The sequence below is a fragment of the Thunnus maccoyii genome, chromosome 10, assembly GCF_910596095.1.
Source record: "Thunnus maccoyii chromosome 10, fThuMac1.1, whole genome shotgun sequence".
Classification (NCBI taxonomy): domain Eukaryota; kingdom Metazoa; phylum Chordata; class Actinopteri; order Scombriformes; family Scombridae; genus Thunnus; species Thunnus maccoyii.
The window spans coordinates 3320832-3334704 of record NC_056542.1 but is presented as its reverse complement, the minus strand read 5'-3'; the positions used below and the strand labels follow the sequence as shown (position 1 = coordinate 3334704).

At 38.9% G+C, this 13873-nt stretch overlaps 1 protein-coding gene across 1 annotated transcript; it reads left to right on the top strand.

Moving 5' to 3' along the window:
- The first annotated feature begins 369 nt into the window (after window positions 1-369).
- Window positions 370-13601, top strand: LOC121905383 (procathepsin L-like). Its single transcript, XM_042423593.1, has 11 exons — window positions 370-2018; window positions 3860-3992; window positions 4558-4614; window positions 7099-7218; window positions 8792-8845; window positions 9446-9547; window positions 9712-9810; window positions 9924-10142; window positions 11032-11197; window positions 12587-12695; window positions 12835-13601. Exons 2-11 carry the CDS (start codon window positions 3861-3863, stop codon window positions 12932-12934), a joined length of 1158 nt encoding a protein of 385 aa, XP_042279527.1. The 5' UTR covers window positions 370-2018; window position 3860; the 3' UTR covers window positions 12935-13601.
- Window positions 13602-13873: the final 272 nt, after the last annotated feature.

Here is a 13873-nt window from a genome sequence, read left to right as displayed (position 1 = left end):
TCTTCATATAGGCTAGTGCCTTTCAAAACACAGTTACAAAGTGATTTACGATGAAAAAAAAAAAACAGAACACATTATAAAACACAAAGAGATTAAAGCAGACTAAAATACCATAAAATATAAATTAATTCACTGAAAAGCAATTTTAAAAAAAAAAAAAAAAGTTTTTTTTTTTTTATTGATTTAAAAACCTAGGTGGGCGGCCATCTGCCTTGACCGGTTGGGATGAGAGAGAAAGGAGGGAGAGGGAGAAGGGAGAGAGATACTCAGAGAAGCATAATAACAACAATAATAACAATAACAACTCTAATAATAATAGAGATATGACTAATAATAATAATAGCGATAATAGCAGGAGAAGGTGTCAAGGCAGGATACCCACGGGACCACGCCACCATCCCAAAATTTTCCAGCCCGGATCTCTTCAGGCTGGTCATTCCAAAGTCTAGGAGCCTGAACTGGAAAGGCTCCATCACCTTTTTGGACCCGAAAAGATGTATCCGAGGATCTCAGGTAGTGGGAGGGAACATAGGGCAATAACAGGCCTGATATATAACTTGGGGTGAGGCCTCTCTGAGCTTTATAAGTAATCGGTACAATTTTGAAGTCAATTCAAACAGGTAGCCAGTGTAGGGAAGCCTGGACCAGCGAAATGTGATCATGTTTCCAGTTAAAATCCTGGCAGCAGAATTCTGGATGAGCTGGAGGCGGGAGAGAGATATTCTACTGATGCCAGAGAGCAGGAAGTTACAAAAATCCAATTGACTGGTAGTGAACGCAGTTTCCAGATTTGTGACAGAAAGAAATGGTCTGATTCTTGAAATGTTTCTGAGATGATGAAAACAGATTTGAACCATTGATTTAACACGTCTGTCTAAACTGACACCAAGATTTCTGCAATGCTAAGCTACTGAATGGGACAATGAACCAAGACTATTTGATATCTGGGTATTTGCTCTATCTTGACTTATGATCAGTATTTCTGTCTTATCAGCATTTAGCTGCAGGAAATTCTGTGACATCCTCTTGTGGATGTCATGAAGACAGTTTTTCAGGTTGACAGTGTTCTGAGTTGTTGGCAGGCTCAGACAGATCTGAGTATCATCAGCATAAAACTGGAAACTGATATCATGTCCACATATAAGGTGTCCTAATGTTGTGTCCAGGTGTGGCTGAACTGTCTTTCATTTTTGAGCTTGTCATTTTAACCCCTCATTGTATTACCGGTAAGATATGCAGAGTTGCCAGATTTGAGTGGGTTTTTTTTTTATAATTTTGTTTTTTTTTATTTAGGCAATTTCTTTATTGCTAGCTAATTATTTATCAGTTATAAACCTCTATTAAAAAGATTTTCAAAAAAGGCTGTTTTAATTGTAATGTCATTGTGAGTTAATGCTGACACAAACACAATAGGTGTGGTTTCTCGTAAGGTCAAACAGGCTACCAGGTACAGACAGGAAATTGGAAAACAGGTTCATCAAGACAACAGGAGTGGCACCTAATCCACAATGGGACTGTAGGAATATTGTGGATATCCATAATTGTAATTCTTCCTATCCAGAATGCAGTTTTAGATATATGACATTGTAATTGACGTAGAATAAACATAGTGGGTGACGTTCTGTCTTGGGCCGTGCTTTGTTTTGGCCACTCTCTGAATTGAGGACATGTGTAGTGCGACATCTAGTGACCAAGAATCTTCACCAACAGCAAATGCCGACTTTAAAATTTGATTTGCTGCCAGGCATCAACCACATAACATGAATAAACTTATCCTTATGAATGGTATTCCAGAATTACGAAATAAAGTTTCACTTTCATTTATCTCTCACCTACATCTCTCTCTTTCTCAATTAGTCTGAATTATTGGTAATCAGGTAACACTTTGTCTTGAGTTGTTCATTCAGACAAATCCAGCGGACCTTAAAACATCAAGTCTAAACGCGCAGGCTGAACTGTGAAGAAAAAAGCGTCAGTAAGAAAACTTCATCCAACTCCTGCTAGACTTTTGACAAAAGGTAAGTCATATATATCTTATATATATATTATATATATTTTAAAGGTAAGCCTCATATTATTTTGCATTTACCAATTATTAACTGATTTCCTGTAAAATGCTGTCATTATATCATAGGATTTTTGTAGTTTTCCAGCTACACAATATAAAACACGTTATTATTCTTACTCTTTCTGTACGACTTTTGTTCCATAGAGTTAACCGTACACTGCGGAATACACATCAGGCTTTTAGCACTTCCACAAAGGTAAAATGAACGTACAAAGGCACATACATTTGGTTACATATATGGAACTTGTTGGCTAAGGCGCAAACTAAAGAATCTCAAACAAACAAAGAAACTTCACTCATTATTTTAAACGTATTTGCTGATGCAATATAGTCGTATATGAACATAATTTCTAGAAGGGGTTGCACTCATTGACCTTCTGTGCGTTTTGTTCTGACTTGTGAGAGATAGATTCAAACTTTATGCAATAAGACTATTTGGAGAATAGCTGATGTTTATTCTATCAAACCTCTGAACCACATATTTTCACTGAATATTCAAAACAAATTCTAGTATGATTTTGTTGGGAGTTCTTAGCAAGTTTCATAAAGGGGGCCAGAAAGCTGCTTTTCTTGTTTCATTATTTTTCATATGTAAATGTACCCTGACATAACGGCATGCAACCATTGCACCCATCTTATTGAAATATATTTGTAGTTTCTACTTGCTCTTGGGCCGTATTCAGACCGCAAAATCCCATTCATTTAAATGGGGGTAGTGAGTCATCTTCTGGAGAAACGCAACCTGGCATCACTGCAACTGAAGGCTGCGTTGGCCAATCACAGCCGGAGTAACCAGAACTGTAAACTCCGCTATGAGGGAGTAAAAAGACGTCACTAGGAGGAGGAGAGGACATTTTTCTTAGTTTAGTAACGTTAAAAGTAAAGGGAGACTTTTCTGACGGCTTCCGGACTCATTTAAAGAGGGGGGGGGGGGCAGAGAGAGAGAGAGAGAGACAGACAGACAGACAGAGAAAGAGAGACATCTTCACACCAAACTTGTCCAGGATGCAAAACAGGAAAATTACATCAAAGGATAGGTTCACAATTTCTGTCTTAACACAACAGCCAGGTGTCCATATGAACAGTGAAAAAGGTTTTCCTCGCTGTAATCATTCCTCCTGTTCATATTTGATATTAAAAGATCCTTCGAATGTGTTTTCAATGTAAGTGATGGGGGCCGAAATCCACAGTGTGTCCACACAGTCATTTAAAAGTTGATGTGAAGCTTCTATTCAGCTTCAGCAGTCTGAGTTAGTCATATCAAGTGGATATCTGACACATTTACAATCTTTTTAGCATCAAATTTCCTCTTTGTGTTTCCTCGGACAGTGTTTCCCTGTTGAGCTGCAGGTGGAAGTATAGTAACAAAAAGAGGGACTTTGGCACTAAAAAGACTGTAACGTTGAAAGATATCTACTTGATTTGACTCATTTGGACGCTGAAGCTTCATTTTAACTTCAGATAAACTTTTAAATACATTTTTGCCCAGAAGGACAACTGTGGATTTTGTCCTCCATCACTTACATTGTAAGTGCATTATGAAGGGATCTTTATGAAAGGATTACAGCAAGAAAAACACGTTTCACTGTTCATTTTGGCTCCTGACTGTTGTTTTAAGACAGACTTGAAACATTGTGAACCCGTCCTTTAACATCGACGCGATTACTGTAGTTATTAAAAGTACTGTTGAGTGTTTTTGCTGTTGTTTTGATATGTTCATTAAGTGTTAGAAATAAGTTATTTCAATCCAACAGCAAAAATCTATTAATGAAGTCTTTGTTGCTGTTTCAGGATGTTGCTGTGTGTCTGCATGTTGCTGTTGGTGGTCTCAGATCTGGGCTTTTGTCTGGATGAAGCCTCCCTAGACAACCAGTGGAAACAGTGGAAGATCAAATATGGAAAAGAATACAATATACGTATTTATGTAGGTAGTGTAGAGAGACATTTCTATGTCATAGCAAGGGTCCAAATATCGCACATGCTAAAATTATGTGCCAGCATGTCTGCTCCCGCACAGAACTACTCTTGGGAGACTGAAAATGTGATCACTGTTATTAGTCTTTGGAGCCATTTCTAAACAAAGTTAGGGTCAAGGGTCAAGAAAGACTTTGGTCAAGTACCAAAGTCTTTCTAATGAAGGAACATGTCACCCAGTGCAGCAGTGTGGCTCACTGATGTTTTTTTATTACAACGGAGGTCTACGGCACAGAGGAATAAGATATATTAGGCTTTGGATACACACACAATACTTGTTAGTTGTTTAACACATGAGATTTGTTGACAATAAGAAAAAATATGGAAAATTGCCCGACATATCCTTTCAGTTTGACATGACAAATGTAGTAAACTATAGTAACAGTGTTTCTGTTTCTGTTGTTTTGATGTGTTACTTAACTGTTAGGAATAAGCTATTTTAATATAACAGCAAAAGTCTCAACGGGATTAAATAGAACCATGTTCATTAAGTGTTTGATTTTCAAATGAAACAGAGCAGACGTCAGACAGGAGCCAGGAGGAGCTGCAGCAGACTGCAGCAGCTGAGTGAGGTATATGTTCTATCTCACACAAGCTCCACCCTACACTGGACTCTATAGGTAATACTCTCCCCACAGAAATTCACGTATTCGCCCACTGAAATTTGCATAAACGTAGCCGGCCAATCAGGATGTGCCTATCTGAATACTTGTGGAGCCCACAGTATATAAGGCAACAAGACCGTTGTCTGCTATCCTTTTTTCTTCAGTGAAAGCAAGATTTGCCCACTGATCTGCTTTCTCCAAGGATGGAGTCGCCGCTTCAAGATGTTCATCACCCGTCATGTTCTGGCCTTGTAGCCAGCACAGACCCTCATGAATTCTGCTTCGAGTGCCTTGAACAAGACCACACAGAGAGAGGTGTTCAGCAGCCACCATCCTGTGTGGACTGCCGAGAGCTGCCCAAGATTAGATGCCAGCAGCGGTGGGATCACTTCCTGCATTATGACATGATGCTTAGCTGCAATTAGAGTGAGCCAGAGCTCATGATTGATGACACCGAGACCCCAGCTCCAGCTGATGACACACTGCTGCCACACCCAGTCATCCCCACTGAGATAACTGTTTGCAGGTGATGACAACATCTTATCGGTGCCTGGTATGTCAGTGTCTCATGGAATCCGCCACCAACATCTGCCTGCTGGGACTTCACGCAGGTGACCGTCGTGGCGGGTTGTATTGGCCCATAGATTTGGTGGGTGACAGATTGGGTGACAGATTGGACGACAGATTGGTCTTTCACCACCCTCTTGTGAAACATTTCCTGCAGGGTGTCAGGAGGCAATGCTCTGTGATGCGTGCCTCTACCCCCGAGTGGGAACTGCCACTGGTGCTCAAGGCTCTGGTGAAGGGTCCTTACTCGCCTCTGGAGTGCTCCTCTCTCTCCTCTCCTCCCTTGCGTTGTCATTCAAGACAGCTTTGCTGCCTGCAAATCATCAGACACACAGAGCAGCTGTCCATGTGCTATGAGGATGGTGTGGCCAGTAAAGCCTTATCCAAGAAATGCCATGCTAGGTAGCTTTGTGAGTGCATCTCCCAAGCCTATATGCAGGTGGGGAGAGACCCTCCCACTGTGGTCCATGCACACTCTACACACAGCGTGGCGGTGTCAGCGGCCTTGTTTAGTGGAATGAGTGTTGGACATATGCATGGCAGTGTTGTGGTCTACGCCCTGTCCGTTCATACGATACTATCTCTTGGACATGCTCCTTTTCAGTATCTGTGCTCACTGGAACAACTCAGGGACTGAGGTGTGCAGGGGGTCTGTCGATTGTTGGTGGACCATGAAAGGTTAGGCCATGGCTTTACTCAGTTCAGTTGTATACTACCTGGGTTGGCTAGGGCCCCCTACTTCTCCGCTGAGGTGGCCTAGACTATAAGAAGTATGTGGGCTGTTGCGACTAACCTTTAGCCAGTCAGGATCAAGCGGCAACCTCCAGGGCTGAAAAATGAAGCCAATGCGGAAGTGTCAAAAACTGCAGTTCCTCGAATGGCCACTTGAGATTCCAAAAGCAAGTCAATCCCAATAGACCCCCATGTTAAAATACCAAACTTTACAGCAGAAATAAACATGTTCACAGCCTGGTACAAAAAATGGTTTTGGTCTCTATAGCTAATTTCCCCTTTCATGACAATTGTATGGGGGGTGAATCTTTTTATAACTCACCCGTTTAAATTTTATTAAGCTGTAAAGTTATGCATAATTAAGGACGTAGCCACTTTGAGCTGCTAGGTGGCTTGTTTCAGCAACCAGGCTTCATTCGGCCTGCCTTAGTTCCACCTCTTTGCGCACTTTGGAGTTAGGTGGAGTCAGGTACTGCCAAGATGGTGCTGGCCAGAGCCGCCCACTTTGAGTTTCAAAACCGCCCTTCAGAAACCAATGGGTGACGTCATGGTGACTGTGTATATTGTTTTACAGTCTATGGTCAGGATCAGTGAGGCTGAGTCTGATGTTGTTTCATGGCTGGGTGTTTATTCATCGGGCTCCACCCACTGTACCCATGGAGTCCAGTGGAAGGCAGAGCCTGTGTGAGATAGAACAAAGGTTACGATATTGTAATCCTAGTTCTATTAGCACAGGCCTAGGGGCCCTGCCACTCCACTCACCAAAGAGGTTGTGGGATGGCAGACAGTGGTCTCGCTGCCTTATATACTGTGGACTTCGCAGGTATTCAGATAGGCACGTCCTGATTGGCTGACTACGTTTATGTTAATTTCAGTGGGCAAATGCATGCATATGATTGGAGAAGAGTATTACCCATAGAGTCCACTGAAGGGCTTCACCTGTGCTACTAGAACTAAGGTTACAATATCATAACCTCCGTTTCTTGGTTTTAAAAGCCAGCTGAATGAATGTATGTACACGCAGACAGCTTCATGAGTGAAGATATTACATTAACTCTTACATGTACTCTCAAATGTAATGTCTTAAGTTTATAAATTAGGTGTCGGCTTTCCTTTCATGCCAATAGAATAAATTGGTGTTGGATATTGTAGGATGAGGAGTATCGGAGGGCCATCTGGGAGAAGAACATGTTAATGATTGAAGCCCACAACCAGGAGGCAGAACAGGGAAAACACACCTACAGACTGGGGATGAACCTCTTCGGAGACATGGTGAGTTGAACACTGAGGTAGGCCTTCACTGTAATGTCGTACAACAACATTTCGCTGTGAAAGTATTGTAAGTATTATTCCTCTGTCATGCTGGGAAGAACAGTGGTTAATTATTTATGTATGTTGTGACAACTCCACATATAGTTTTTTAAGCTTGTAGCCTTTCATGGTTTTTAGCTTTGTGATGAACATTATTTGTTCTTCTTTCCCATCAACTGTGTGTTTATCTGTTGATCTGGGTGGTGAACTGCTGCCTACGATTGCCCTTACAAGGAAAAGACAAGGTTTATTGAATTGAATTGCAAGCGACCATTATCACATTTGTATCTTCTCATCCAAGGAAAATGTAAAAAGTAGGTTCATAATGATATGACAATGAATTTTATTGTATGGCTCCACACTTCACACAAAAGAAGGGAGGAAAAACAAAGAAGTCAACAATAAAGAAGATAGTAACCTCTCATATATGAGAATAGTTAATGATGTTAAAACAAATAAAATCTGATCAAATTAAAATGTAAAAATAATAAATTAATGAAAGGAAATGAGATAAGAAAGAATAGAGAGACAGTATAGAAGAAATTAAGAATAGAGAGACAGTATAGAAACAACTTCATATACTTAAAAAACATTTACAAGACATCCTACAGGATAATTACAACATTCAATAATCAGGTCATGATGTGTAACTCTATAAAATCTACAAACTCTACAATGTTCTTTTCTTCCTTTCTTATATTATTATATTTCTTATACTTATGAGTTAGCTGCTGGCTGATCTTCACTGTACACTCAGTCAGAGAAAACTTTCAATTAAACCATCTGGAGAGCGTCTATTCATCAATAAATACACTGAGCATGTTTTATTATTTTTATTATTATTTTATTTTATTATTATAGTAACATGACTTTATTAATATATCATGTACAGACAAGTTAAGAAAAATCAGTTGGAAGTGCTGATGTGGGGCTTTCACACTCATTATACCACATTTATGTCTCTAGACTATAAGACATTTTTAGACAGTTTAAAAACTGTGAATTATTAATGTTTTCAGTGATTAAGAGCCATAATTTCAATGAAAAGGCCACAAAAATGAGTTAGTACAAAATCACTTGACATGTAAATAAACTATATTATAATTATATTTCTTACATTCTTCTGCTGTACTTGTGTGTATGAGTAGTGAAAAGAATGTGTTTTTACAACAGTGAAGTGTTCTGCAATAATATTTTCAGTGATTATCACCAAAGCGGCAATTGAGTTCCTCATAGCTTTACACTTTGTTAAACTGACATAATGATAAGTTAGACTTATAGCAGAGTTTGTGGAGGAAAACGGACACCATGAATGTGGAGTACGGACAGTTTAAAAGGTGCAAAACAAATACAGAGAAAAATGAATGTACAGAAAGTCGCCAAAAATTAACCAAAATTAACCCTGACTCCAGAGGGTTAAGACTAATTGTGCAGTTGTGCTCAGTGGTAACTTGCTCTGTTGCTGTGAGTTGCTCAACAATAGCTAAAGCCCTAAAACCTGAAACATGTCATAAATGTGACTCTACCCATCCAGACCTCGAAGGAAATGGCTGAGAAGATGACATACCACAGAGTGCCATCAAATTACGTAAGATTTCTACATTTATTTATGACTTTTAAATATTCATTTATTTTTATGGACACTTTGATTGATTGATTAACCAATTGTGTGGTAACTTGGACAAGCTATGTGTCAGAGTAGACAAAACTATGTGTAACTTACTGGTATTCATATTTTATATCTAGGCCAACCCATTTACACTCACATCACTTACCACTTCCTGTTTTTGTATATCATTGAAATGCCTCCTACTGGACAGTCTTTTCATTATAATATTAGCAGTTTTAACAGCAAAGACAAACAGAAAGACAGGCAGTCTAAAATACCACATTTAGGTGTACATTTACTAAAATACCATATTTAAATACATTTTTGAGGTGCTTGTGCTTTATTTGACTATGTTTTGCAAATTCAGGTCTTACAAAACAAATGATCAGTTCATAAAATATTATGCATCGTTAAAGATTGATGCACTAAACAGTATACAAAGTGTACATAAAATTAGGGCACCTGTAAATTAAAGTGTTCAGTGAAATATACACAGACCAGCTTTAAACAAAGAATAAACTATAATAAACCCTTACAGAAATAAACTAACCTAAACATGCTTTCCTGTATATGTTACAGGCAAAATCCAGTTATTGCAAAGGTCAAACCACTGGGTTTTTTTACAAGACGGGAGTCCCCAACCCAGAGGTGCCGCAATGCAAGAAGGACTTCAAAGGCATGGTGAGTGGAAACTCAGCTAAGCTTTCATCCTCAAGGCCTGATTAAGTTTTGTGGCACTTGGAACTCTAGACATTGCTTATGTAAAGCCTTTGTTAAAGCTCCAAAAGCTTGAAATGTGAGCAAACATAGACATAACTTGTTGTCTCTCTTGTCTCTGGACCCAGACCTTAGAAGAAAAGGTTTACAATATGACTTGCCCGTTGAAGCTGCCAAAATTTATTGACTACCGCGAGAAAGGCATGGTGACTCAAGTCAAAGACCAGGTCAGAGGAAATAGGTCAATGATAATAGAATGCATGTCTTAAGTCTTACATCCACAGCAATCCCACAGTCTTATCTAAACTAAACGCCTTACCCTATGCTCTACACCTTGCAGGGAAGCTCTGGCTCCTGTTGGGCATTCAGTGCTGTAGGGGCCCTCGAGGGCCAGTTGGCCAAGAAGACAGGCAAACTGCTAGACCTCAGTCCTCAGAACCTGGTTGACTGTGTCACAAAGTGCAATGGCTGCAGAGGAGGACAGATGATAGATGCCTTCAAGTATGTGCAAGACAATGGAGGCATGAACTCTGATAAGGACTACCCATACATCGGAGAGGTAATGTGTTGGTAGGATGTGAGGCTTAGGGCAATGCCAAATACACAGAGAAAATTATTCAAAATAAGTAGTGCCTTTCTCTCCTTGAGTGGGTTATGTTCTCACTGCAACACCTGTCAATCACCATAATCAGTTGTGCTATGGTAATGCCAAAGTATAGCCGCCACATGTGCTGACTTCAAATTGTTTGATTTCATGATTGTGCCCGATGGTTGTGCATTAATCTGATGAAATACTGTTCAATCACCTGCTTATGTAACTGGCATCCTTATTTCCATACAGCAAAACAAATGTTGCTGAAGCAGTAATGTGTTGTTCGATCATAGGCAGACAGTTACACTGAGCCGGATTGCATCCTGCTACACAAGAGCCACAGACTCAACAACCCACATAAACTTTCCTGCTAATGTCTCCTTATCTAACTTACAAACATGAACACACGTCTTGACCTGCACCTTAGCTTGTTGAACGAGCCACCAAACAATCATTCACTGGGGAAAACTGCACTGCTAACATCACTTAGCAGCTAGATAGCTAATTAGCTGCTCAGCTGTAGCAAATTAAACAGCATATCATGGGCAATGTGATAACTGCTCTCAAGTTGAATCATCTGAAGAAAATATAGTCAAAAACATCATTAAGAGATGAATAGGCAGTGTTCTTTTTACATACTGAAGGGAAACAGTTTAAGGTCTTCTACTGTAATCCTATCTGTAAAATTAATGCAAGGAAATTTTGCACAACGCGAAGTAGTGTAGTATGAATAATCACCCCAGTTTGGGCTGACATGCAAATTTACAGCCAATAAGACACTGCTGCTGTTGCTGTTGCTTGCTCTTCCATTTCAGACATGGTCAGCCATATCCTGTCTTCTTCTTCCTCTCCACAGAAGCAACCGTGCAGCTACAACGCATCAGCCATTACAGCCCAGTGCAAAGGCTTTAAAAAGGTTCCAGAAGGGGATGAATGTGCACTGGCCAAAGCTCTGTATGAAGTGGGTCCTCTGTCTGTGGCCATTGACAGCAGTCAGAAAGAGTTCATGTTCTACGAGAGTGGTCAGTCCCCAACAGAGTTCAGGTTTCTTTATTAAAGGACACTGCTGGTGTGTGTCCTCATGTTTAGAAATGCTGGCTCATTATCTAGAGTTGCAGTTTACTGCTTTGTCTTGATGTCACAATTAGATGTGTTAAATGCATAGATTGTAAAAAAAAAAAAAAAAAAAAAAAAATAGACGTAGCCACCGTGACATCACCCATTGGTTTGTTAACTGCTGTTATGAAGCCTTGAGATTGGCGATCTGACCATCGCCATCTTGGATTTTTGGGGCCATATTTGGACAAGATGGTGGAGCTGACCCTAGCACTAGCTGCTAGCTTGGTTAGCACTGTGCATTTACAGTCTGTGGTTAACTGTGATAATGTAATGCTGATACTTGCTAGTGAGAAACAGGAGACTCCTTAGAGAGTCTTTCAGTACAACCAAATGCTGAATAAGACTTTTTTAGGCGACTAAAATGTTACAATTAACTTCCATGACCTGAAAACACACTGTGAAATTTCAGCAGCTACACCTATACTCTGTAAATCTGGGGTTATGCCTAACCAACGTTGTCACTGTGGCAGCGACTCGTCAATCACAAGGTAGCCACGCCCTAAAGCATGGCCTGCTTTATTGTCTATTTTACTGTAAATGGGACCATAATTTACCAAATGAACATCAAGCTGTATTGAAGAAGACTTGAAGCTAGCGATTGAGACCAGAAACTCATTAGGAAACAGTTTACTGAGGTAATAAATCAAGTGAGAAGTAGAGTCATTTTCTCATAGACTTCTATACAATCAGACTTCCTTTTGCAACCAATGGAGTTGCTGCAAGTCTTTCTCAACATTCAAACAGACACACATTAAACCAGGTCTACTTCTTTTAAAGCATCTCACAAGCCTTACTTCTATCAAATAACTTTTGCTTAATTATTTTATGTTACTTTTGTGTCACTTTTATCCATTATTTTATTATTACCTTTAACTGTTTTATGTGTTATTTCTTGACTGTGATTTAGTATTTGATTGTTTCCTGCTTTCTTTTATTTGTCCTCGTTTGTATAGCACTTTGTAATGGTTGTTTTAAAAGTGCTATATAAATAAAGTTATTATTATTATTATTATTATTATTATTATTATCATTATTATTGTTATTATTACAGTAGGGGAGTAAAGGAGCGATTACCCCTCAAGTGGTACGGTCCTACCTTTTATCATTAGCTGTCCATCTTTGCCATCACACTATATCAAATAAATTGATGACATGAAATGAAGGTAAATCTCTGACAAAGTCATTGTACATTGATTTGTTGACAATAAGAAAAAATATAGAAAAACAGCAGCCTTACCCTTTAAATATGAGTAAGGGCTCTGGGTCACTCTCTCTTCCTCTCATGTGCGCAGGTGTTTACTACGACCCCGAGTGTGACAAAGACAACATCAATCACGCTGTGCTGTTAGTGGGCTACGGAGAGACTAGAGAGGGTTTGAAATACTGGATTGTCAAGAACAGGTGAGACATATCACTGGTCTGAATGATGTCAGGTTGTTAATGTGGCCGCCAAAGTGAGACAAAAGGTTGATTTTTTAAAATGAGGTTTGAACTGTGGCCTGATGATGATCAACACATCTCATTCTCTGCTTTCTGACAGCTTTGGAGAGTCTTGGGGCAAAGAAGGCTACATTCAGATCACACGTGACCACAATAACCACTGTGGCATTGCCAGTGATGTCAGCTACCCACTCGTGTGAATGTACAAATGAAAAAGAGGGCAGATGAAGAGCTCCTTCATGCACTACTGCAACCATACATGTCCTCTAACTTTAGCCTTTTAGACAATAATTTAGCAAACAGACACACATATTTCAGACTTTTGTATAAATTGGATGTTTTTACACTAAAAATTTCATTTTTTTCCCTTCAGAGCCACATATAAATGCAAAAAAACTCCAAAAACCATTTACCATAGATTTTCTTGTCATAAATTAAAATAGTATACTATACCAGCATCCAAAGTACTGTAAACAAGTATCTACTACAGCAAGTCAAATGTGAATAAATCATCACTTTAATGAAGATATAACATCTCACTTTACTTTTATCGTGCTTAATCTTAATCATATAAAAGACATAGATGATGAATGCAAACAAAACATTATTTCTTTATTAAAATCATGAACTACTAAGGATTAACCTAGATACTCTTTAAGATTATGAACAGAGAGACAGAAAGATTAAATGTTTTAGAGGAAGATTCAAATGTATGGTTTCATTTTGGTGTTTTTGTGTTGGATTTATCAGTTTGAGTATTAACTCTTCGGCCCGTTTACTACAGCAGCATCCTAATTTTAAAGAGCTTTGGTAACACAAGCTTATATATCAAAAAATACCTTAAATAATTAAAGTCTCTTTCTTTATCCAATTTAGCTTTTTTCAGTTTTTATGACTTTTCTGTTTACTTTTTATTAAACCAAATTTGAGGGTTAATATCTTACACTGCACTATAACTTTTATTCTCCTGTTTTATCTGTCTTATTCTATTTTAACTTCTTTTTATTTCCAATTTAACACTTTCTAAATTGTATTTAAATGTCATTTTACATTGCCTTGTGTTGCTTTTATATTCTGTCTTGATGCCTGTTGTGTTTTTTGTAAAACACTTTGAATTGCCTTGTTGTTTTTGGGATTGC

Bases quoted from the DNA above. Each gene is read 5' to 3' on its own strand.
- LOC121905383 (XM_042423593.1), top strand. From the start codon at position 3,861: ATGTTGCTGTGTGTCTGCATGTTGCTGTTGGTGGTCTCAGATCTGGGC. The intron at 4,615-7,098 runs GTATATGTTCTA...TGGATATTGTAG, and splicing joins GACTGCAGCAGCTGAGTGAG to GATGAGGAGTATCGGAGGGC. The intron at 7,219-8,791 runs GTGAGTTGAACA...CTACCCATCCAG, and splicing joins TGAACCTCTTCGGAGACATG to ACCTCGAAGGAAATGGCTGA.